The following is a 26,766-nucleotide window of genomic DNA, read 5'->3' on the forward strand; positions in this document are numbered from 1 at the left end:
CTGTTGTGTTATTATTTGCCGGTTCCTCTTCAACCTATGTTACAAGTGCTCAAGTTGAGCTGGCTGGAAATTTTATGTTCATCCCATACAGCATATGTTCAGGTTGATGGCTACAGGTTCACAACCGTTTTAACCAGAAATGTCCGCGAATTGGATGCCCAATTTAATTGCACCGCTCTCTGTGGTACGCAGTACGAGGTCGGGCGTCTACGTGTCTCTCTGCATGGAGAATTAGTTGTTCTCAGGAATAAATGCACTTCTTTAATGTCCTTTCCCGGTTAGTCACTGATTTCTTGTAAATAGAAATAGAGGGTATTCGAGAAGAGAAAGTGCGGATGCAGTCTTAAAGTTTCGGCCCGTAAGGAATTGGTATGCATTCCAGTCGAGCTGTTCTCGCATTTGAGGTCGTAAGAAAACTGGTAAGCATCTATTTCACGTTTCAGCAAATTCAATGGCAATCCATCCAAAATCGTTTGCACTGTGAGTCTCACATTTCTGAAGCTTGGCGATTTATATTGCACCCTTTGGCTATGTATTTCCACTGGTACTCGCCATCTTTGTCGGAAGTGTGAGAATGCATGACCATATTAGGGATTCTACAAATTGAAAGAGGGCACAATACAACCCTTGGACCTGCACAATATAGCCTGACAAGTAAATTCGAGTGTGAGATTGCATGACCATATCAGTCTTTCTACAAATTGAAAGAGGGCAAAATATAGTCCTTGGACCTGCAAAATATAGCCTTACAAACAAATTCTGCTGAAATTTATTGCTGTAGTGTTTTGTTAATGTGAAAGGATTCACCCCCACTTAAGCTATTTTCTTTTTCTTTGCTCTGTCCAATAATATGGTTGTTTTTATCTAGTCACACTGCATATCATTTTTGATGTCGACAAGAAGGCTTTCTGGGATAAATTTTTAGTTATTATATACGTTTGACCTTTTTTATTTTTAGTAAGGAAGTTGGTTGCTCCCTGGATCATATAACCTTACAAGCAAATTCCACTGTGAGATTGCATGACCATATCAGGCTTTCTACAAGTTGAAAGAGGGAAAAATACAGTCCTTGGACCTGCAAAATATAGCCTTAAAAGCAAATTCCACTGAAATTTATTGCTGTAGTGTTCTGTTAATGTGAAAGGATTCTCCTCCATTTAAGGTATTTTCGTCCATAAAATGGTTGTTTTTATCTGGTCACACTGCAGATTTTTTTTTGATGTCCACAACTAGGCTTTCTGGGATAGGCTTATAGTTATTATATACACCCTACCTTTATTCTTTTACTAAGAAAATTAGTTGCTTCCCGGATCATATAGCCTTACAAGCAAATTCCACTGTGAGATTGCATGACCATATCAGGCTTTCTACAAATTGAAAGAGGGAAAAATACAGTCCTTGGACCTGCAAAATATAGCCTTAAAATCAAATTCCACTGAAATTTATTGCTGTAGTGTTATGTTAATGTGAAAGGATTCTCCTCCATTTAAGGTATTTTCTCTTTATTTGTTGTGTCCAATAAGATGGTTGTTTTTATCTAGTCACACTACAGATCATTTTTGATGTCCACAACTAGGCTTTCTGGGATAGCCTTGTAGTTATTACATACACTCCTGACTTTCATTCTTTTATTAAGGAAGATGGTTGCTCCTAGGATCATATATTCTTACAAGAAAATACCACTGAGATTGCATGACCATATCAGGCTTTCCACAATTTGAGAGAGCGCAAAATACAGTCCTTGGACTTGCAAAATATAGCCTTAATTGCAAATTCCACTGAAATTTACTGTTGTAATGTTTGTGAAATGATTCTAAGGTATTTTCTCTTTATTTGCTGTCTAACAAGATGGTTATTTTTATCTAGTCACTCTGCATATTATTTTTGATTTCCATAACTAGGCTTTCTGGGATAGACTTATAGTTATTACATACACTTGCCTTTTATTCTTTTATTAAGGAAGTTGGTTGCTCAATGATTCTAAGGTATTTTCTCTTTATTTGCTGTCTAACAAGATGGTTATTTTTATCTAGTCACTCTGCAGATTATTTTTGATTTCCAAAACTAGGCTTTCTGGGATAGACTTATAGTTATTAAGTACACTTTCCTTTTATTCTTTTATTAAGGAAGTTGGTTGGTCCCCGGATCAAATAACCTTAGAAGCATATACCACTGTGAGATTGCATGACCATATTGCTTTCCACAAATTGAAAAAGGCAAAATACAACCTTTGGAACTGCAAAACATAGCCTTAAAAGCAAATTACACTGAAATCTATTGTTGTAGTGTTCTGTTAATGTGAAAGGATTCTCGTATTTTCTCTGACTAATAAGATGGTTGTTTTTATCTAATCCACTGCAGCAGATCATTTTTGATGTCCACAACTAGACTTCCTGGATAGGCTTATAATTATTACATACCATTTACCTTTATTCTTTTGTCAAGGAACTTGGTTGCTCCCCTCATTTTTGATGTCCACAACTAGACTTCTTGGATAGGCTTATAATTATTACAAACTTACCTTTTTTCTTTTATCAAGGAACTTGGTTGCTCCCTTGATTAAACGTTGGATTTAATTAATTATTATTATGGAATAGTATTGAGTCACAATTCCTTTGATAACGCTGGATTTAATTAATTATTATTATGGAATAATATTGAGTCACAATTCCTGTGATAGGCTTGGAGTACACACCAGCGTAGATTCATCTTAGGTGATAGGCTGGGAGTACACACTAGCATAGATCCATCTAAGTACGGATCTAACATGATTATTTATGATCTTGTGATGGGATTGTATCGATTGGGCGGTGTTCACGATATCCTCAGCTGTGTATTGAAATGCGAGGCAGCACAACGAGCTAGGGGTTTTTACGTCCAGCATGTCCCCCCTCTTGTTCCCTCTGTCCCTGTCTCGGGATCATTCACTGGATTATGAAACTTACACCATCATAATAACTAATAGCGCAGCCAACAGAGTAAGAACAACAAGGATAGAGAAATAAATGCTGCTGGCCAGAAGGATCGGCTAGCAGGGAGGGGGAAGTTAGGTAGTCACTAGCAGAGTAAATTAAAGCATACTAATTCATAAAAGCTCCATATTATATCGAGCCATGATTAAGCATGCCAACAATAATCCAGTAAAGACCTGTGGCCTGAGATCGGTCAGCCTTATCACTGTGGTGTTAGTGGGAAGACCGAGACAATACCTTCGGACCAGGATCGGTTAGCTTTATAACTGATCTTATGGGGGGATCGAATCATTACCTGCAAACTTAGATCGATTAGCTTCTTACTAATGTGATTGGGGAGACCGAGCTATGATCTTCCCTACTTCGATTAGCTTTCCTCGAACACGCTATGCCAGCCAGTAGCAACCGCCACGCCAACTTGTAGAAATGCAATGCCAAGCAGTAGAAATGCAATACCAACCATTGGAAACGTTATGCCAACATTTAGATACACTTACGCTTCTCTAACTGTGATAAACGCTACGCCAACCTTATAAGACCTAGATTCCTGCGTTTGGGGTAGAGCAGTTTAGAGGAAATTCTTTAGGGAAATAGGTTGGGAAATCACTCTAATTCTTGGGGAGAGCATCGTTCATAAGAGATAACAAGGCGTGAAAGGGGAGATAGCACCTGGCGTTAAGCAGAGTTGGGTGCCTTTACTACGAGATCACACCGTTAACAATCCCCTTCCCGCCTGTAGTTTAGTGGGATTCACATCTCGAATAACAACCTGCTGTTGAGATCGGCTTCCCTTTTCGTCCTTGTAATAAAGCTTCCTAGTAATACCGCTTTCCTCTAGTAATACTGCTTGATTCCCGTTATTGAAGAGGTGCCTTCAACATTGAGAAGAGGTACCTTTACTGCGAGGTAAGACTGTTAACTAGCCCAGTTCCTTCGGGGATTGGGGTGGGTGGGTAAATAGTAGTCGAGCCTGCTTGCGCACCCTATGACACCCAAAACCTACACCATTGGAGCAATCAAACCTACAAGCAAATCCTATCGCAATGCTCACTTGCTATGAAAATCTATCCATTGTACCAACCAAATTCTAAGTTCATATCATTCACACCTCGTTCCAAATAGCACCAATCATACACATTGGGAGAAACACGAAAGAACAGTCGTAAACACACATAGAGGGATAGAGGGAAGCACATATTGAGAATGGGGGGAAGTACAACCGAATGGACACCCCTAAGCAACCAAACATCATTTGGAGCACATATTAGTCGGGAGGAGCAGATAAATCGGTGAACACAGGTAAGGAAGAACATACAGATCCATGCAAGGACGGATCCATCAGAAGAAGCACACATAACATCGATGGAGCTACGCATCCTCAGTCAAGTGTATACATTGATTGTAGGAGCAAAATGTGGAAGGACTTATTAAAAAACACTTTTTATTTGGTAATTGCAACATGTATCTATTATACATTGATTGTAGGAGCAAAATGTGCAAAGACTTATTTAAAAAACAATTTTTATTTGGTGCTACATGTATCTATTATTTTGATTTAGCAAATTGTTCTTTTAATAGCCCATCAAGAAAAGTCGTTATGCGAATACTTCTAAACATAAGGTAAGGCCCTTACATGTTACAGGAAGGCATTGCAAGGCCATTTTGGTAAGGTCATCACTTATAGCTCAGGTAAGGTATAACCTTCTAGCTAGCGATTTGAGGGGAAGAAATCAAGGGCTAGGATACTCTTATATAAATCGCTAGCTTTTTTTTGTCCCTCTAAGACCAGGATACTATTTTATTCCATCAATCTAGCTAGCGAAGGTAGAAGGGAAGACACTATGGATCAATCGTAGTTGCTGTAACAAATTCACAAATCTACTCTGCACCTGGGATAATAGAAAGAATTTGTGTAGGCTAGATCTAGAGTGACAAACATTTCATTCTGGCCTCCACAAATGAAATTCAGTCAAGTCATTATGGCCTCTCCACAAATCAAATTCAGTCAAGTCATTCTAGCCACCGTCGGGAAGATATAAGAAAGAGAGCTAGACCACCAAGAACCTCCCCATCGTTCCATAGTGACACACCGAAAGCCACATTGCTACCATCACCAACACTGCCAACATACAGCACTACACAAGACGCTTCACTTTTGTAACGATATATTCCATGACCTACACCTTGGGATTATCTTTCGAAAACTATGCCTCATACATCTACCTTTTCTCCCTCTGGAACAATAATTTATCTTTGGTTGATCAGTAGATTATGGGCCCTCTAACAAGAATAAGGAGTTGCCCTAACTCACCTACCCTCATAGCCCAGTACATTTTCAGTAGTTTCGCTACAAATTTGGTTGAATTTTGATATTGCCTTTGCTCTTGGTGCTACTAGATATGCTTTCTCTATTGCTGGGTCAATGGCATAACCAAACGAATAAACAGTTAGATCAATAGCTATTGACTAGCTGTACTGAGCTTACATATCAAACATATAAGGACTAGAATGATACCCATCTTATTGTGTTGAGACTGATTTCAAACAACTATCATCCCGACCGATGGAGTCCCACTCACTCCCCAGCCCGATCGTCCATCGTTGACCCAACAACATTCTAGCCAACAACAACAACATTTGCAGTTCCAAATCCAGAGACTTACCTGCTCTCCATCGATGATGCTTGCTTTACTTATTTGACTTGCTTTCTGGGGCTCAACTCCAAAATGACGCGTGCTCACTCAAATGCAGCTACCATGATCATAACGGATCCATCAGAAGAAGCACACATAACATCGATGGAGCTATGCATCCTCAGTCAAGTGTATACATTGATTGTAGGAGCAAAATGTGGAAGGACTTATTAAAAAACACTTTTTATTTGGTAATTGCAACATGTATCTATTATACATTGATTGTAGGAGCAAAATGTGCAAAGACTTATTTAAAAAACAATTTTTATTTGGTGCTACATGTATCTATTATTTTGATTTAGCAAATTGTTCTTTTAATAGCCCATCAAGAAAAGTCGTTATGCGAATACTTCTAAACATAAGGCAAGGCCCTTACATGTTACAGGAAGGCATTGCAAGGCCATTTTGGTAAGGTCATCACTTATAGCTCAGGTAAGGTATAACCTTCTAGCTAGCGATTTGAGGGGAAGAAATCAAGGGCTAGGATACTCTTATATAAATCGCTAGCTTTTTTTTGTCCCTCTAAGACCAGGATACTATTTTATTCCATCAATCTAGCTAGCGAAGGTAGAAGGGAAGACACTATGGATCAATCGTAGTTGCTGTAACAAATTCACAAATCTACTCTGCACCTAGGATAATAGAAAGAATTTGTGTAGGCTAGATCTAGAGTGACAAACATTTCATTCTGGCCTCCACAAATGAAATTCAGTCAAGTCATTATGGCCTCTCCACAAATCAAATTCAGTCAAGTCATTCTAGCCACCGTCGGGAAGATATAAGAAAGAGAGCTAGACCACCAAGAACCTCCCCATCGTTCCATAGTGACACACCGAAAGCCACATTGCTACCATCACCAACACTGCCAACATACAACACTACACAAGACGCTTCACTTTTGTAACGATATATTCCATGACCTACACCTTGGGATTATCTTTCGAAAACTATGCCTCATACATCTACCTTTTCTCCCTCTTGAACAATAATTTATCTTTGGTTGATCAGTAGATTATGGGCCCTCTAACAAGAATAAGGAGTTGCCCTAACTCACCTACCCTCATAGCCCAGTACATTTTCAGTAGTTTCGCTACAAATTTGGTTGAATTTTGATATTGCCTTTGCTCTTGGTGCTACTAGATATGCTTTCTCTATTGCTGGGTCAATGGCATAACCAAACGAATAAACAGTTAGATCAATAGCTATTGACTAGCTGTACTGAGCTTACATATCAAACATATAAGGACTAGAATGATACCCATCTTATTGTGTTGAGACTGATTTCAAACAACTATCATCCCGACCGATGGAGTCCCACTCACTCCCCAGCCCGATCGTCCATCGTTGACCCAACAACATTCTAGCCAACAGCAACAACATTTGCAGTTCCAAATCCAGAGACTTACCTGCTCTCCATCGATGATGCTTGCTTTACTTATTTGACTTGCTTTCTGGGGCTCAACTCCAAAATGACGCGTGCTCACTCAAATGCAGCTACCATGATCATAACGGATCCATCAGAAGAAGCACACATAACATCGATGGAGCTATGCATCCTCAGTCAAGTGTATACATTGATTGTAGGAGCAAAATGTGGAAGGACTTATTAAAAAACACTTTTTATTTGGTAATTGCAACATGTATCTATTATACATTGATTGTAGGAGCAAAATGTGCAAAGACTTATTTAAAAAACAATTTTTATTTGGTGCTACATGTATCTATTATTTTGATTTAGCAAATTGTTCTTTTAATAGCCCATCAAGAAAAGTCGTTATGCGAATACTTCTAAACATAAGGCAAGGCCCTTACATGTTACAGGAAGGCATTGCAAGGCCATTTTGGTAAGGTCATCACTTATAGCTCAGGTAAGGTATAACCTTCTAGCTAGCGATTTGAGGGGAAGAAATCAAGGGCTAGGATACTCTTATATAAATCGCTAGCTTTTTTTTGTCCCTCTAAGACCAGGATACTATTTTATTCCATCAATCTAGCTAGCGAAGGTAGAAGGGAAGACACTATGGATCAATCGTAGTTGCTGTAACAAATTCACAAATCTACTCTGCACCTGGGATAATAGAAAGAATTTGTGTAGGCTAGATCTAGAGTGACAAACATTTCATTCTGGCCTCCACAAATGAAATTCAGTCAAGTCATTATGGCCTCTCCACAAATCAAATTCAGTCAAGTCATTCTAGCCACCGTCGGGAAGATATAAGAAAGAGAGCTAGACCACCAAGAACCTCCCCATCGTTCCATATTGACACACCGAAAGCCACATTGCTACCATCACCAACACTGCCAACATACAGCACTACACAAGACGCTTCACTTTTGTAACGATATATTCCATGACCTACACCTTGGGATTATCTTTCGAAAACTATGCCTCATACATCTACCTTTTCTCCCTCTTGAACAATAATTTATCTTTGGTTGATCAGTAGATTATGGGCCCTCTAACAAGAATAAGGAGTTGCCCTAACTCACCTACCCTCATAGCCCAGTACATTTTCAGTAGTTTCGCTACAAATTTGGTTGAATTTTGATATTGCCTTTGCTCTTGGTGCTACTAGATATGCTTTCTCTATTGCTGGGTCAATGGCATAACCAAACGAATAAACAGTTAGATCAATAGCTATTGACTAGCTGTACTGAGCTTACATATCAAACATATAAGGACTAGAATGATACCCATCTTATTGTGTTGAGACTGATTTCAAACAACTATCATCCCGACCGATGGAGTCCCACTCACTCCCCAACCCGATCGTCCATCGTTGACCCAACAACATTCTAGCCAACAACAACAACATTTGCAGTTCCAAATCCAGAGACTTACCTGCTCTCCATCGACGCTGCTTGCTTTACTTATTTGACTTGCTTTCTAGGGCTCAACTCCAAAATGACGCGTGCTCACTCAAATGCAGCTACCATGATCATAACTGTCCCCACTCCGCATCATCTTAAAGTTATTCGCCGGAAGCACGACTGGGGTCTCCACTCAACACTACTAGTCCTGTCGAGTCCCTACCAGTCGGTCGGATGCTCACTGGTTGATCGGCCCACACGACGAGAAGTCGTTATATTCTTTATGTAGGTATTAACATCCCTACAGACAACAACTAGGCCGCCACCCGCTCGAACTCAATCCCCCTCTGAAGGAGATACTGCCTTTTTTGTAATTGAATGAAGGGACGAAACTAAATATTTCCACCCATTATAGCTAGCCCATAGGGGTTTGACAACACATCCTGGCTTGGGGCTTCACAACAACACAAAGCCCGTACTAATCCTCGCTAGGGCACTACAGCCGGTCCATTGACAGAGGGTCATGGCCAATCAGTTATAGCCAATCATTTTAAGCACGAGTGTAAGCACTCAACTGGTAGTGGCTACCACTGGAAGTAAGAGTTCCACCACCCCAAAGTAATAGGTTTGGGCAGACTGGGTGTCTACTTGGCTTAAAGTTATAGATTTATGTAGAATGATTTTGAAAGCCACTGTCAGTCAGTTGTGTATGCGGACAACATAGAAGAAAAGTCAATTTGATGGGACTACCGACATAATAGAAGTACTCGCCCGTTCAATCAGGCCCCGTTCGTTTCCCGTTTTGTACATACTTTGTTCTACATCCTCCTTCGTTCTATACATAGTTTTGTATAGGCAATAGAGCTTTCTTATCCGAGAGTAACGGCTGATGTATAACATATATAAACAAATGGATGACTATTATTCCTATTTCCATTCCTGATTAGAAAGAACTCATAGAGCTGAGCGGCGTAAGTGAAGCTAGTCTAGTCCTTGAGATTTAGCGAAGAAGCAAGAGGTTGTATCCATTCTTTGATTCATTGGTTAAGCAATTGTTTCACTAACTTACCTTGAACCAGGTCAAGATCTAGAAGTTGACTAAGTAGCATCCTAGCTAGTTATAAATCGATTAGGTCAAGAGATAAAGCCTATAGCAATACTAGTAGCAGATACAGTTCCACAGCCACCCATAGCACATGCTTATGCATACTCTATATCTCTCCATTTGACTGGTGCTAAAACTCAAATGGGCTGGGTTCCGCGCTATAGCCTAAACAAGGATGATGGTTCAGGTTCTGGAATCCCGAATGATATAGTCGAGAAGCCAATTCGAGTGATGGGTGGATCCAAGTTAGCAAGATAAATGCAAGGGAAGATGGGTCATTAAAGGGTATCAACTGTCTGTTATGGGATCTCAATGCATCATAGAGACATATAATAGACATATAACTAAAAGACACCCGATAGAAAGGTTTTAGTTTTAGATCGCCTAATCAGGTCACTAATTAGGGATTGGGAGGAGTCATCCCTTTGCTGGTATAGTTAGTGCTCCTATCTGATTTTCACTCTTAAGACACCTTAGGGCATTGGACTAAGACTAAGAAAGAAAGATAGATTTTTGAATTTTGGGAGTTTACATTTTCTCACTAAGCTTTCACTATAGATACCAAGCTCTATTCGAACCCAATGGGAGAACCGTAGTGTGTGGGCGGTTTTTTACAAAAAGCATCGTACGATCATTGTCCAGAATCTCACAGCCAATGCACGGACGGTGACCAGAATAGAATCATCCAACTCACCCATGAGTAGTTGCTTGACCTCTCCCCCAGTCCAATTCAGTCCAGTTGACGTCTCCCCCAGAAATAGCTCCCCAGAAGAAGCGATACACGCCTAATTTGAAGTGGAACTTGTCCTGGAAGAAGCGATACATGCCTTGTGGGAGCCTGCCCCAGAAGAAGTAATGTACCCTCACTCCATTGAAGACTTGAAATTTTGCGTTACTAATGAGATTATCCATTCATTTATGATTTCGTGATTCTTAGTAAATGTCATTCCAATGCTAGGTCTTGTATCTTCTAGTTTCACGTTTCGTTGTTGGGATTTGCAAAGAGATGAACCGGTCCCACCGGGTTACAGAGTTGATTACTGTCTTCTTGCAGGGGAAAAATATCTTACAGTTTTAGAGCATCCGGTGGAGAGGGGGGGAGCAAGCAACATACATATTTTCGTTGAGGTTGATCGTTTTGTTGTCAAGCTGCTGTTTATTGACGATGCCATTAGTTGTATAGAAGGATTCAATTGATGAGGGAAGCTAACACTTCCAGAATTGCTAGCCATTTTGGAGTGACGAATACATTGTAAAATTTGCAGAGGTACATGTACTTGCCAAAAGAAGCTCCCCATTTCAAATTGAAGACATAGACATTAGAGCAAACAAAGCTGCACACTCTGCACTAAAGGCAACAAATGATAAAGCAGTGGAAGAATTTCTAGTTGAGAAAATATTCACAAGGAATTTCTTGCTTGACCCTCCATAAATAGTAAGTGATCAGGGCTAGTGGAGGTCACCATCTGCATGATCCCCTCCGGGGCCGAACAAGAAAGAGAAAGCCCCATGATCCCCTCTGGGGGTCGAACAAAGAACAAAGGCGAGATTGATTCATTAAGTGCCCACAGGTCACTAGCCAGTAAGCCAATAGCTAGTAGTGTAACCAGTTCTGTGAAGTAAATGGGAAAGGTATTTCCCTTCCCAAAGAAATAGGGGCTTGCCATAAAATAATTTAAGCTAATACATGCTTAAGGCACTTATCTCTAGGCACAGAAAGGAAGGACAACAATCGAAAGTGAGCATAGAGAAAACCTCTAGGAGCCTTAGCCACTAAGAAATTCTGTAGGAAAGAGATCACCCCCAAAGTCGGGTCCACAATGCTTGTAACCTTTCCATTTGAACTGAAACTTAATACATTTTCCATTGTCATTGGTAATCTCATTCTCTTTCTCTCAAGTTGGTGCCAATTCACGCTGCATAGCTTATACAGGGGAAGAATTAATATATCTGCTAGTGCAAAGGGGCTGGCTGTCCTTTCACACAGAGTCACCATGTTCCAGCTGGCGGCAGAATCAGCTTATTAGTGACCAAGCTGTGGATTCTACAACTTAGTGCCAATACAATTGACTGCCCTAACGGATGTGCATCTTCTGGATGTCAACTCCTGGTTAAGCCCTTGCCATATGTTCCATGCTTCTTTGGAATCTGTATCAAAGGAGTTGATGCTCCTCCAACTAACTGACCCATATGCAGTGAGATTTACCGAGGAATATAATATATAGTGGTGTTTGTCTCTAGTTGAACCAGGAGATGATCGATAGGACATATCTTTCTGTATGCCAACAAGTTTTGTTAGCACACTTTCAAGTGGGGTTTATGCCATCTTAAGCAACAACATTGGAAGCAGGCAATAACTTTGGGTATACCTTGTTGCAAAAAGATTCTCATTCGCTATTTATTCTATATTCAGAGAAATCTCCTTTTAGCTCTAGTAGCTCTACTTCTTAAAGCTAGCCTTATTCTTTCTCTTAGGAAAGGCACATGGTTAGGAAAGGAAGAAGGAGTTCAGAGCATCTCCAGCTCTGAGAAGGAGAGTAAGTCTCCCCCCCTGTCAGCTCTCTATCTGAGCTGAGGACCCAACACTCACTAAAAGAGACTCTCACTATTAGGAAGGTTTGGTCTGACTCTTTCTTAGGAAGATCAGAGGAAGGATAGGAGCTATCATAGGTCTAGTCTGACTCTCTCTTTCTCTTGCCTCTCATATCTCTCTTAGGTCTTAGGAAGAATCTATCCTAGGTTTGATCAAACAATTTGCGGGAGGTAAACAGAATGAGCTCTAGGAGGGCTGAGGAAGCTAGATCTGAGGTATGAGGAAAGACCATCTATCTAAGGAGATTAATCATAGCATCTCTGGTTGAATGGGATAATATGACTTTGCTAAAGAAAAAGAGCTTATATCGCTATTTGGTCTAGATAAATGATAGATTCTACCTTTACGAGAGGAAATGAAACCAATTGGAAAGGATAAACCATCTAAAGGCAAGGATTCGAATCAAGGACCCCAAACTGGTAGAATGGTGTTCTGGATCCTCATAACCACAAGAACCCGCTACTCCATCGCCGCTCTGCAATCCTTTTGTACTCTCAGTAGCAGTTTGGAGATTTTCAGAATGCAGATCAAGTTTCCTTTGATAGTGTCCTAGTATGCTTTGTAGAAGTGGGTTGAGAAACCGTTGAGGTCAAATGCTTTGTCTGGTGTAATTTCTGTGCTCGCTCCCACTCTGAATTTCTACAATGGTCTTGACTTTCAAAGGAATATTAGATCTGTTTTCGGCTTCAACATATGTAAAATCTTCGAACTAAAACTTCCTTTTCATCTATCTGACAACATTCGCCAGCCTGCCAGGTTTCCAGCCTGTTTACTCTCATCGACTTTACTAAAGGAAAGGAGTAGTGCCATATGAGCTTGTTGGGCTAGTGGATACTGGTGGAGATCCATTCACTACTAGGTGCTGCTGATGCCACGATTTATAATTGATGGTGTCTCCAACAAAACCCCAAAACATTTTGTCATGACACTAGGAGAAAACAACCTCTTCTTACATATACCATATTATCCATAAGTATATCATAAACCACTACCCTTTGTGCTTAGCTTTACCACTACCACCCCTTGTACCTAGCTTTGAAAGAAGAGTTTAGTAGCATAGCTACGAAGTGGCATATGAGCTAGGAACGGTAGTTCAAGTAGCATTGGCAATAGAGGTAGTTCAGGCTATTGTTAGTCCTGCTTGGTTAGCCCATTCATTGGATCTGGCACTATTGATCTTGGCCTTGTTCTTATTGTGCTAGAGAATCGACTTTTTGAAAGTTGTCGACTAGTTGGATTGTTCTCTTCCCCTATTGCAGATGTGCCTTGAGGTGCCCTTTCTGGCAACAATTCGTTCAACCTGTGATTTAATTCCATTTGGGAATCAACTGAATGGAAGTTGTTGAAGGCTTTTAGCACCATAGGCAAGGCCTTTATCAACAAGTCGTTTTTGGTCGATGAGGAAGGGGATCAGGGGGACGATCGTTGAGGAAGGAAGTCTCACTATGGTTGTTTGATTGGTTTAGTTGAATTAGTTAAACCAGCAGATCTAGCAACAATACTACCACTACCCACCACTACCCTTCCTACCACTACTACTACCATCAAAACACTAACACCCAGCACATTACAATCCCATACCACGGATACTACCACGATCACACAACCTTTGACACCGACTCAACCATCAAGTCTTACTAGCGTTCTGCCCCTCCATTGTCGGGCTTACATTGCTACCTCATCATGGTTTGCTAGCATACCCCTCTCCACCATCAACATCTTTATCCGCACTGGTATCTCCTCAAGTATCCTTCCACACCGCCCGCAATCAATTTGGAGTAAAGCTCTTGATTTCATCATTATCCGGAAGATTGGATTTCATAACCGGACTTAACTAGGAAACATAATCTGATGCGCTTATCTTTCCACAATTCGAACACCTTACCTTATATAAGTAAAAAGAACTGGGTTTTGTATAAAATAAATAAGGGTAACTTTTTCTTTGTTAAATAGATATGGGTTGCCCCTATCATTATTATTATTAACGTAAACGGAAGACATAAGAGAATTGCTATTTTGACTCTCTTCGTATTATAAAACAATGCAGGAACAAGTTGGGAGAAAACCTTAATTAATAGTAAGGCGGGAACCAAGCAATGCCCGTCCTCTCATGATTGGCCCTAGCCCACGAAGTGGGTCGTCAACGCCACTGACCTCATGGGGGAAGAGCCCAAAGGAAGCAAGAATGGCAGGGGTTCTATATAGGTTACGACTATCAGTGCCCAAGGAACAAATACCCAGCTCCCTGCCAACTCACTCAGCTAGTGGCTCAAGCCGCATCCCCATTCCGTTCAATCTGCATTTCAAGCCCTAGTTAGTTACCAAATGCTCCAAGTTCTCTATTCACCCCGTTCCCAAACAACTTTGTTATCTAATCAAGCCCAAATGAACTCAGGTACTTACTGCTCACAGGTATGTCTTCTAATTGGTTTGAGTCACAAACATCCCAGTTGATACTTGCTTCTCACCTTGGTGACAATCATGCTAGGTGGTTGTGCAATTGGAAAAGCTTCTAGCATATGAGGTAGTACCTACCCGAAAGTATCTAATAAAGGGCAATTGAATGTACCACCAATTCCATAAGTGTATCATAAGTGCCCGTGGGTGCTTTGTATATGACCATAATTTGCCATTCTCTTCTAGATCAATGCATGGGCAGATGACTACACTATCCATGGGTAGGACAACCCAACTATCTATCTATCTATTTATAGGTCATTCATTTATGCGCTCGATATATGCTCACTGACTGTTCTATCCCAATAAACTACAGTCCCTTGCTTCAACTGCGACCTCTGGGCAACTGAGTCTTCTCAGCTCCACAGAAAGTGAATGCTTTACTCTAGGGACGAAGTGCTTTTACATGACAAGGGGTGTGGTACATACACAGTGTGTGTCTGAAGGTCCTTATGTTGATGGTCAAGGCTCCTCGGTCTGGGTCTGAAAAAGTGAGTTTTATTGCCCTTACATTGGGAGGGTTAATCGCTGGTCAAGTGTCTCAGGGTGCAATGTTATGAGTCCTTACGAAGGGAATATGTCCACATATTCCCTTCATCCCTTTCTTCATCTTTATCACTGTGACTCTACTCAAGGAGGCAACGAAGCCAGGAAAGACAAAGCTGCGCTTGAGGAGTTGATTGCCATTAAGTTGTTGATCGCTCTGTCGCTTGCTAGAAGTGTTAGGATTCTTGATCCATATTGCTTGCCCCCCAAAAAAACATCCCATCAATAGAGGTGGTCAATAAATAAATAGCTGTTAATAAGGCAATTATTGAGGTAGTTTTCTAGCAATACACTATAAGGCAATTAATGAGTTGGTCAATCAATCAATAGCGAGTGTTTCAATATCCTTATTCTAAATATCCTTCCATCTAAATATCTTTCTGCTCAAATTTCCTTATTCTAAATGTCCTTTGTGGGCTAACACCCTCGAGTCGTTCCTCCTCACCTTCAACTTTCAGCTTTCCTCCCGCAGCGGATGATGCACTTTTCATAGGCTTTTTGATGCCCTTTTTTTCTGAAAGACCGTGTCGGCCCCACTCGATATTTGTCTTTTGGAACTACTTTTAAGCAGGAAAATTGACGCCAGCTCTTGCATACGCATTTGAGAATTTCTTTCTGGGCGGGATTAGTTGGGCTTACCGGGTTGGGATGCTCGGACATGGCTTGGTTACTCAACTTTGATACTATTGTATGTATAGTTTGACATAAAAAATGAACTATTATGAAAATTCCCCTTTCACTTCAAGATTTGCACTTCAAGGACCCCATAGGAGCCTCTAGAGAACCTTATGCGTAGTGACCCATGTATCCCTACTCATCCACTTCCTCTTAGACTTAAGTAATTTTGATCTCCTCTTAATACTCTAGCTATAAGGGAAAGCACAAGGCCCTTCAAGTAGAGAAACACAACACTGCTACCCTACATATATTAGTGTCCTCCCCCAACTGAATTACTCAATCCAGTCTTAAGCTTGGTGACACCACCAACTGATTAGCGTTATGTCACCATGGAACTTCTCGGACTCATTGAGTGAATCAGTCCGCTATGAAATGAAACGACATATTATATAAAACCCACTCCATGCGAGCACACAAAAGTCTTCACTTGTGATCGATTGAAGAGTGTGGGACTTATTTCTGCGTTTTCCTATGGATGCTGCTAGAATCAAACTTGTGGGTGTTGCTAGCCACCTTTGGTGCCTGAAATTCCCCTAGTTTGACAAGGCACTGACCCTTAACGAAGAGAGGGCTTATCCATCCCATTCATCTCACCCAACAAGTAAGCATAGGTAGATTCAGTTGATCGAGACCCAATAGCATCAGTAGTTTAGAGGTTGATCTAGTTGTTTACCCATAAGCAAGGTAGCCAAGCTAGGCATACCCACCACCTACTCAGTAAGTCAAGCCCCTTCACTCACCTACCAGGCTACGTGGGTATCTCCTGATCGAGCTTGTGTGGGTGGATGTTGCCTAGTAGGGCCGATAGTAGTACACTGTGGAAAAGCAGGCTGTCTCATAAACTATTATTCCCACTAATCAAAATAGGAAATAGAAAGATGAGGTCGGGCCTTGCAAGCCTGACTCTTGACCACTAAAGTAGGTCAATGGGACTGTTTCCTACCAAAATGGCATGCATTTTTTACTTTATGGCAGCACAAACAAATACATGCTTTCAATCCACTGGTTGAGTTTCCTTTTTAAGGTCTTTATGGACTGTACCCCACTTGAAGTCTGGGTACCTTCTAGTTAACTGCCACTTCCTTTGTGGTACGATGTTACGACTTCTAGTGAAGGAAGTGACCTTTATGACATTCCCTCATGCTTCCCATGTTCCTATGCCAAATAACTATATATTGATTTATATTGACTGACGACCACTGCCTACACACTTGGGTTTGTGAATGATCCGCCAGTTGTCCTTCAATAGTTTGAGGAATGGTTTTCCGCCAGTTGCCCTCAAATATGTTATGTAACAAGCCATCTTGCCCCATGAGGGTGGAAACAACGATACCGCTTGCCCCTTGAGCTTGGTTGGTTGGATTGCTACCTGCCTCCATTAGGTTTTAAGGAGAGCTACCCCCAACCCTGCTAGGGGGAGCACTGGGCGCCCAGGAGCTACTTTACGGGGTTCGTAAAAAATATATGTTTATACTAGCCTTAGGGGAACAAAGACTTGTACAACCAAAGCGCTGACCGACTGGCAATGACCTCTTGGCAATGATCGTCTCTCGGTTATGACAACGGGGCTTCGACGTTCATTCTGAATTTCCTCTCATGTTAGTCGAGCCTGCTTGCGCACCTTCTGTTTTAAGCCATTGGTCCAACCGCTTATGCAGTTGTTTCTGTTGCTGTTTTGGCTTACGTGGTGGGAACGCCCCATTGGTCAGACCTATTCGTCGACCCAGGAAGAACATAGCCATCTGATTTGACTCATCTCCCCTTTCTGTGATCACTTGGATAGTATGCTGATTAACATGCACAATTGAGGGCCTTATCTCTAGTTAATGTTGGGGAACATCTTTCTCGGATGTGGATGTTACTCGGTGAGCTAGATCTTACTCAACCTTACTCAACCTTGGTTTACTTATTTTGTGGCCCCTCTAAATAAGTAACCCCCCAAAGCAAGAAATTCCTCTTGGTTATTCCCCCTCGATTATTCCCCTTTGATTAGTTGCTCTATGTGTCGTTGTAGGAGTAGCTTCAAAATAGAATCTAAAAAGAGAATCTAGTCTCCAACTACTGCAGCTTTGACTTGATCAACTGGATCTTTGACCGCACCTGCCTCTGCTTTTGTTGCTATTGCTCTTGCCTTAGCCTTTGCATCAATCATTAGTGGCTCCCTTGAGGAATTCCCTTGAGAGATCTTGCATAATTATTTCCCGTTTTATCAAGGATAAATGTCTTCATAAAGGTAGATATTAGATTGATTAGACGAGAATCATCAATGAAAGAACTCAATATAGTTATCAACTGGTCATGATGAAGATTCTCGGCCTCAACCCTGGACCTATTGGTAACACCAATTCAAGCATGTCTGTGTCATGTAAAGCATCTTGTCACTATTCCAAGATCTAAGGGGTGGTGGGGCCCATCCAATCCAATGGGGTTTTATTATTCCTAAGTAGATCCATTGGGGACATCAACAAGGACACCAGACTGTGTGCGCTGATGAGGCTGGATGAGGCAGTTTCCTAGTGATACGTTATAAGCTATGTTGCACAAAACTTCTAGGAACCCGACATTTTGGGACGTATTCGTACTCGAAACTCTGAAACTCAGCCGAAACTTGACCGAAACTCGACCATTATGTAATCATCTATGAGAGTTAATATAGACTTGGTTTTCCTTCTAAATTGTCATCTATGGGTCTTATTACCTTTTTTCTTCCAAGATAATGTGTTATTCACTTATTTATATATATATATATATATATATATATAAACATATATTGCGTTTCAGCTAACATTTCGGCCGATGTTTCCATTTTTGGGAGTTGACGTTTCTAAACATACCCGTTTTGGAAACTCTAAAACGTTTCGGCGTTTCGTGGAACTTAGGTTATAAGGCAGTTAATGAGCCTAAGAAATCAATCCTTCTAGTCACATAACTAGCCATCTCCCTGAGACTGAACCATTTCAAGGGGCTTCATTGACTAGATCTTCATAGACTAAATCAAGATAATAATCAACAGGATCAACATGCGGGTGCTTCATCAACGACATAATCTCTACAATCTACTGAATCAACAGGCTCTGGAATTAGTGGTCCATATGGCTATAATATAAGGTAACCCCATTGATCGGTAGACCTATGATGTCGAGTATGTCTTTAATGGTAACTCTCATCTCACCCTATGGGAAGATGAATGTGTTCCTCTCCGGGAAGCACTTAAGGCAAAGGCATCAGAGGCAGATCCGGATCCTGTGCCATCAGAAGCAAACGTAGTTTATCGAGCATAGGGACTGCCCACCACTTTATATATCTCTGAACATATAGAGTAGAAAGATATATGAAGTTAGAGATATTTAGAGATCTCACTAACTAAGCGCTTCATTTAGTAAGAGAGAGAGGTCTAGGTATTTCTTTTGGTGAATAGGTTGTTAACCCTTAATAAAAGGTAAGGCAAGTGTAAAGGTAGACGGGTTGTTACAGAATGGAATATTTTCTTGGGAATTGAAATGCTCACTTCGACCCACTTTAGACACATATCTATCACATTTTATAGGATTGGTTTCAACTACATGAACACAACCATTGAACTGATGGGTTATGGTAGACATCTTGATACATGTTGGCAAGACTTGCTTGGCTTAAGTTCCATAGAGTTGTTCAAGCCTTAGAGTGAAAGCGTAATAGAAGCCCCTTAAGTCTCCATTCTTTTCAAAAGGGAATAGAATGATAATCATGTCTGGTAGTTAGTTAATGATTTCATGATGTTAACGAGACCATTCTTCGTCTCTTTATGGCCCTGGGTGTTTGTCTAAGGGTCAATACCGCACGAGGCCCTCTACCTCCACCCCTGTCTCTGGTGCCTTTACTATAGCTACCTTTGCTCTTGCTGGATATTAAACTGGAGCAGCGAGCTATGGCACTCGGAATGAAAGGGATGCTAGGTGAGGTTAAGCTTAGTGGGACGGCACTGGAACTACTCGAGGGTGGGGGTGATCCAATAAGATACGAAAGAAATCCTAAAGCACCATCACCACAATCTTTCCTCCTCATAGAGTCTAAGGCTAGTGTAATATATGACAAGTTTGAGTTAAAGTCGAAGTTATATTTCTAAGTATAATGTATAGAATCCTAATATTTATATTTCAAGAATCTGTATTAGGGGTCTGGTTGATTACCTTCTTAGGGACTTAACCTTAGCCTTGGAAACGTCTTCAACCTTATTCTGTGAACCAGGTTTATATGAACAAGCAGGCTATTATTCTGTAATAAAGGCTCTTCTATCTTTCAACCAGGCTATTGAAACCAGGGCTTATATAAGCTCGAATATAGGATTCGGAGAATAGGATCCGAACACTTGAAGCCTAGGGAGCTTACAGCTAACCTCTCAAATTGCAGCTGATTAGGGTGTGAGGCAACAACTAGAGAAACAACTAAAAAAAGAACAAGTCTAGAAAGCAAGAGAGAGCAGGTAGGCTTGACTATGTTTTTTTGGGGTTAACATACCTGGGTCCCACCTAAAGGTTTTAGGGACTGCAATAACATCCTTATTAGAATATTAGGCCATGCTGGCGAGTGCAGAAAAGTGATCTTTCGTTCCAATTGTTTAGCATGGTGTGCAGATTAAGGACAAGAATCTCCGCTTTCAGGCTACCCTTAGAATAAGGGGTGAGTGCAGCTGTGATCAACCTATAGTGTGGTTTGAACGTATCCAAGAGAGCTGGTTGAGCACCCCTATCTTGTTGGTTCGATCGATGTCAAGTGCCTCTATCTCTGCCAACTTTGACCTATTTCGATCTCGTGAAGGCGAGGGGAAACTCACTCAGATGATCTCAGGGTCTTTTCTTGTGGCAGGCCGGGAGCAATGGGTTATGGACCTATGGTTTAGCAATCACCCTTTTACTTCAGATTTCAAAAGGAAACCCACCGTTTAGGCAAGAACGCATCTATCGCAAGTACATACAACACAAAGGAAACCCTATCTATTAAGAACAACCAGAAATATTGATGAAGTAGGCCACTGGGTTTTAGGTGTTCTAGTTTTCTATAACAATACTTATGGAGCAAGAAGGGTGAGATAACTTTGCTTGGACGGTAGCTCTATCTGCTGCCAGGTCAGACGAGCCAATAACTTGGACGTGTTCGGTCAGTTTTTTGAGCAATAGCAATAAATAGTATCGCAGCGTCATCCTCACCATGATATGGACTCCAAGTTTCTATGGAGGTGTTGGGTTGATTATTTTTGAACTGGACCTCGTACTTCTCTAGCTAGGCTGAGAAACTATTTCCGAACCATAGCCGGCTAATCTGTCAGTGCTAGTTGTTCTACTCACTTCACTGGGCTTCCGTGGGAGTAAGGCCCTGTGGACTTCTTGTATTCTTTCCATGCCCCCTAAGGTCTTACTTCAATCACCCAAGCACTAGCTCAATAGCCGGTTGGCTCGATGAGGGGATAACTTAAGCTTAGCTAATACGGTTAGAGGGTTATGCTTAGTTGTAAGTGGATCCATATTAATCACAATAGTATCTAACATAACACTAAACGTATAACAAGCTTATGTGAACTCGATACATATTGCTAACAATAGATGAGTTAAGTAGAAGCATATTAGCAGCTATTACTATTCATATACAAGCTACATGTTGAATCACAGAGATAACATGGACATCATAAGCTCAACTTCATGTTAATGACAGTCAATGGTTACTACTATCACTTCTATTGAATACGGGTTCTTGGGGGTCTTGAGCTAGGGGTCCTTATATCTTATTAGGCAGGCAAAGAAGCGCAAGCAGGCTCTCAAAAAATCATAAGGGAGAGGATGTGAAGCATGGCTCGACTAACAGGAGAGGAAGCCCGAGCTGTAAGTAAAACAATGAAATAGATATCGAAGAATATTACATATATAGAGGGTAAATACGCTAATGTGTAAAGGGGTCTGCGACAAATTGATTGAACTATGGTTTCGACAGACAATCAGGACGTTTCTATATGATCAACATTAATCTGGTTCTATCATGCTAATGTTCGACAAGGGCCAACCCGAACGATGGTGACCTTTCACTCACACACGTTCGTAGAATGAGAAACTGCGATTCAACAGAAATATAGTCTTGTTTGACCATGCTGAATTGCTGGGTGAGGGCAAGGCTCCTTCATTGTAGTTATCCATCGATTCTCTTTTGAGCTGGACCAGTAGGGGCTATATAGGTGGGAGGTAAAAGGTTATAAGGTAAGGGCGAAGCCGCTTGTCCGCATTGGGCAAGGGTTGATGAAACGATTCCCAGTCCCTTAACGGTAATGCTATATGATACTGTTATATCCTATGTTACTCTATTCAATGGACTTACTTCTACTCATACATGTTTATATAAAGTATTAGTAAGATTTATCTAACTAAGTTGGTAGCTTATACGGGTTCAGCAATGCCTGTAATCAACCTGATAGCATGTGATAAACAGGTGTTTAGCAGAGTGACGTAGCCTTAAAGAAAGGATATTGATGCAACATTGTGGTGAGTTATTTCTATTCGACTACTTTCTGCTTTATCTGATTAACCTCGTGAAACAGGACAGACACTTCGAAAAGGGGATGTAAGCCAGAGTTTCATTCTGTTGTACCCTCAAGGGAAAGAACCTGGAAAAGCCATCAAGCAAACCAGCTATGAGATCTTTACTCATCACATGCACAACTAGGCCTTAGCTCTCTTAGTCCGTCTCTGACTTATCCTTAGCTAAACCAAGTCAGATATTACTAAATAACTCAGTCAATAGAGGAAGAATTCATCTATTATCCTTATCAATAACGAGGAGAGGGCCCTTTCCATTTTCAGTTGGGTGGGAGAGCTTCCTTGCCATGAAGGAAGATTCATTAGTAACAAAAATGACGAAAGATTCACTCAATGGACCTTCCTTCGATGGTTTCCAATTGTGATACATCACATGAAAATGCCCCAGAAGTGCGGTTTAGAACTAATTTGTGAACCTCTCTTTCTTGGCTTTTGTACCAAGGAAAAGGGGAGTACCACGGGCATTAGAGTGACTATCTGTAGTTAGTTGGCTTAATTACGTATATATTCTAATCTTATTACGTTTATAATGGTTCAATTATAAAGAATGAACAGAGGCTCAAAGCAAAGAAACAAGGCCTTTTCCTTCTTACCTCCTTGACGAAGTAACACGTGAACCACACTCTATCCAACACCAATCGATGGAATCAGGTGAGGTGCACCAGCTGCCCTAATCTAATGGTTCCGATCAATCATTAGGGTAGAAGTAAGGCACAATGAGGAAAGGAGACTACTGATTCCAGGTAAACTGGCTCTCCACCTGCTGCTGGCTTTGCAGGGGCACCAAGGGCACCAAAAAACAAAAAATTGGCATTAAACACCCATACACAAAAAATAATAAGTAATAACCACCTCATTTTAAAAAATATATCTTTTTACTACATTATTTGCCAATGTGAATGAAAAAGGAGTAGTCTTTAACGCGACTTTTTGAAAGCCTTTCCGGCGATTTTTTCCGGTGAAAATCCGGCAGTAATTTATTGGAATCCAAGTTTGATAGCTAATTTCTGCACAATGAAACCGTCCCAGGGGTTTTTCAGGGTGCTGAATCCGAATATGCAGTTAAAAAACCATTTTAACTGCAACAAATCATGATTTCATCTCAATTTCTTCCGCCGGATTCCGTCACCGGAATCTCAAAAAGTCGCATTATAGACAACTCCGAATGAAAAATGGCAATAAGAAGGTGCATAGGAAAGTTAAAAAAAAATTAAGTTTGCTCCCCAAATATGGAGAAAACCCTTGCATTGGCTCATGGGCATGAAAATCATAGCAAATGGAAAAAAAAAAAGGAAGAAGCAAAATTTTGGTAGGCAAAGAGGCAAGCAAGCATAACCCTAAATCTAAATCTATGAAAAAAATCATTAACATAGGGGTTTTTAAGAACTTACTTGTTAATGGAAGAAATGAAGTTTGTCTCACTGATCTTCAATCTTTGATCCACAATTTTTTTTAGTTGGTGGTGATAATGACTGTTTGATCCTCAATCCTTCCTTGAAAACCACCACAAAGCTTTTCCTCTTCCTGCTCCAAGACTAAGAAAGCTTTTGTCGAAATATCAGCAATATTTCCGAAATATCAGCAATATTTCCGAAATATCAGCAATATTTCGGAAATATCGGCAATATTTCAGAAATATCGCGATATTTTCAGGCAAGAAAATATCACAATATTTTCTCGGTGATATTTCCGAATATCACAGATATTTCGGCAATATTACCAACACTGATATATATATATATATATATATATATATATTTGAAAAATGTATATAGTTGAACTTAAAGCTGAACCTCATCTGAACTTCGTCAGAAAACTTGAACCCAAATCAAATTTAATAGTTTCCGAATCCAAACTCGAACCTGAAACATGTCACTTAGAATATTATACACACATGTTTGCTGGACCGAGTTTCATCAATGGGTGCCTGTTGTGATGAGCCTGAACCTACATATGATGGCTGGAGGCCATCTCCCAAGGACCATGACAACCTTCTTTGCATTGTGGTCTGGATTCCCTTGACAGCTTGACAGCGTGACTTAAGATTACAAAATTCTGGACTTTCCATTGTGTGGGCCAGCTGGCCATTTTGGTTTATATTATTGACTATTAATGTTTGTGTACTGCAATTTTATGCCACAAAGGGAAATTTTGTTATAGGTGCTAGGTCAGCTCGCGTGTGGAGGCTGCTGATGTGGCCCACATTTTTCTTGTATAAACTGCCCTGTTTGCACATTTTTTGTTAATCTTAAGAGCTGAAGGAAACTATTTATTTAGAAAAACTAAATATTTAACTCTACATTTGGAGTGTAGAATCCTAGCTGCTATCGACCTAACAGAAATGCATATTTTAATTGTTTAAGGCACAATGCTAAACATGGTTTGTTACATTTCTATGAAGTATTATTAAACATTCATGATATGTTATCTTCCATTTGCTACTTTCTACTTTACCAAGGGCGTGGAAAGAGTAAATGATATGTACCCAATAAGCATCATTGGGACTGCAGGACTTGAGGGCATTAGTGGTCTTCAGTGCACTTAACGAGATTCACAGTTTATGTTGCAGTGGTGGAGTATGTGGCTCAATTTGATACATGTAAGAAGCTTATAGGGCTTGAGAAGTCGTGAGTGTCCAAAGAGATGAGTGCCTGTAGGAAGTCTGACGCAGGTGCTGGATGCTTGTCTTCAGCACATGCCCTAAGGTGTTAGGTTAAAGTCTGAGCTCCCAAATTTGTTTGTATCAGTATGATGAATCTTTTGATCTTACATCTTAATGCTCCTCTTCTAAATCCAAAATTCTAGAAGGGGAGGGAAAGCAAAGCAGTAAGGAGAATCAAATAATATTTTGTCAAAACAAGGTCATGCATATGCATTTGGTTGGTTATGGAGAAAAAAGCTCACATGGGTTTATATAAATTGCAAATTTTGTTTTCTCCAGTTTAGATTTAAAGTTCATTGTTTTCCTTGATGGATGCATTCTTGAATGTGGTGATTAAGGTTGTAAACTTTAATTATGGCTTTTTGTTTTTTCAAGCGGTGCTGGGAATTTTTAATATTCAGCAAAGCAAAATTTGAACAGATTGAAATATAATGGGAACTCATTATGTTTATGGGTTAATATGCGTGCAATATAATAATATAATTATAATTGAAGTAACACATCCCCCACGTTCTCTGAAGAGGACACGATTAAAATGGATTGAATTGTATATCTCTAACCTGATCAATTTCAAATTTATAGTGCTGGATGTGCTGTATAACTTTGCTAATGAGATTGAATTTCCATATTATGGCATAAAATTGCTAATAGTTTTATTTTTTGACAGGATATAAGAAGCTGAAGGTGAGTTTGTCAAAGTGACATGGCAAAGGCCAAGGGTGGATCTATTCTTATCAGGTTGGTCTCTTCTGCAGGGACTGGATTCTTTTATGTCAAACGTAAGAATCCTAGGAAGCTTCCTGAAAAGCTGGAATTCCGCAAGTATGATCCCAGGGTGAATCGTCATGTTTTATTCACAGAGGCTAAGATGAAATGAGCTATTGTAGAGGGAAGTGGAGTTTGTATCTTCAATTTGTCTTAAAAAATTAAGAATATGCTTGTAACTTCATGCTTTTGAGTCATTACTGAGTTAAAGGGCACCTGTGTTATCATTTCAAATTATTTGCAAACATAAAATTCATAAATTATAAATTATTGCGTGATCTATACCCTAGGTCTAGTTAATGTATCTCAGCGCCCAATAAAGGTAAATTGGACATACATATGAGGTGTTTTATAATAAGGTGAAGTTTGAAGTATTGAAGGGGGATGTGTGTAATCTTTAGGTCATGTAATCACCACTTTTTTTAATTCATAAATTATAAATTATTGCGTGATCTATACCCTAGGTCTAGTTAATGTATCTCAGCGCCCAATAAAGGTAAATTGGACATACATATGAGGTGTTTTATAATAAGGTGAAGTTTGAAGTATTGAAGGGGGATGTGTGTAATCTTTAGGTCATGTAATCACCACTTTTTTTAATCATTATCCAGTTGGGGGTTTTATGCATGCATACATCATGTTCAAGGTATTTTGTCATCTAGAACTTATGTCTATAGCCATATTGGTATGGTTTGGTTTGTATTCTAGCTTTTGTGTATGCCATCGGACTAAACAAGAAATATCTATACCATCTAACTGCTCATCGATGGCTCCTGGCTTCTAGAAGACTAGTTTCCTATATCGTTTGGCCAAGAGATTGACATGCATCTCGTCTCAACATTATGTTTTCCCCATGAAAAATGTACTATTAACATTGGGTCGTTGTTTATGATTTGTAATAATTCTAGGAAACATTTTTTTGAG

At 40.3% G+C, this 26,766-nt stretch overlaps 1 protein-coding gene across 1 annotated transcript; it reads left to right on the top strand.

Annotated features, from left to right (window-relative positions):
- LOC149261052 (uncharacterized) lies at positions 1–26,180 on the top strand. Its single transcript, XM_089381049.1, has 2 exons — positions 1–419; positions 25,745–26,180. The coding sequence occupies exon 2, from the start codon at positions 25,781–25,783 to the stop codon at positions 25,952–25,954; it is 174 nt and encodes a 57-aa protein (XP_089237175.1). The 5' UTR covers positions 1–419; positions 25,745–25,780; the 3' UTR covers positions 25,955–26,180.
- Positions 26,181–26,766: the final 586 nt, after the last annotated feature.

The sequence above is a fragment of the Pinus tabuliformis genome, chromosome 6 (genome assembly GCF_031772625.1).
Source record: "Pinus tabuliformis cultivar Carrire ecotype Pingquan chromosome 6, CPIR1, whole genome shotgun sequence".
Taxonomy (NCBI): Eukaryota; Viridiplantae; Streptophyta; class Pinopsida; order Pinales; family Pinaceae; genus Pinus; species Pinus tabuliformis.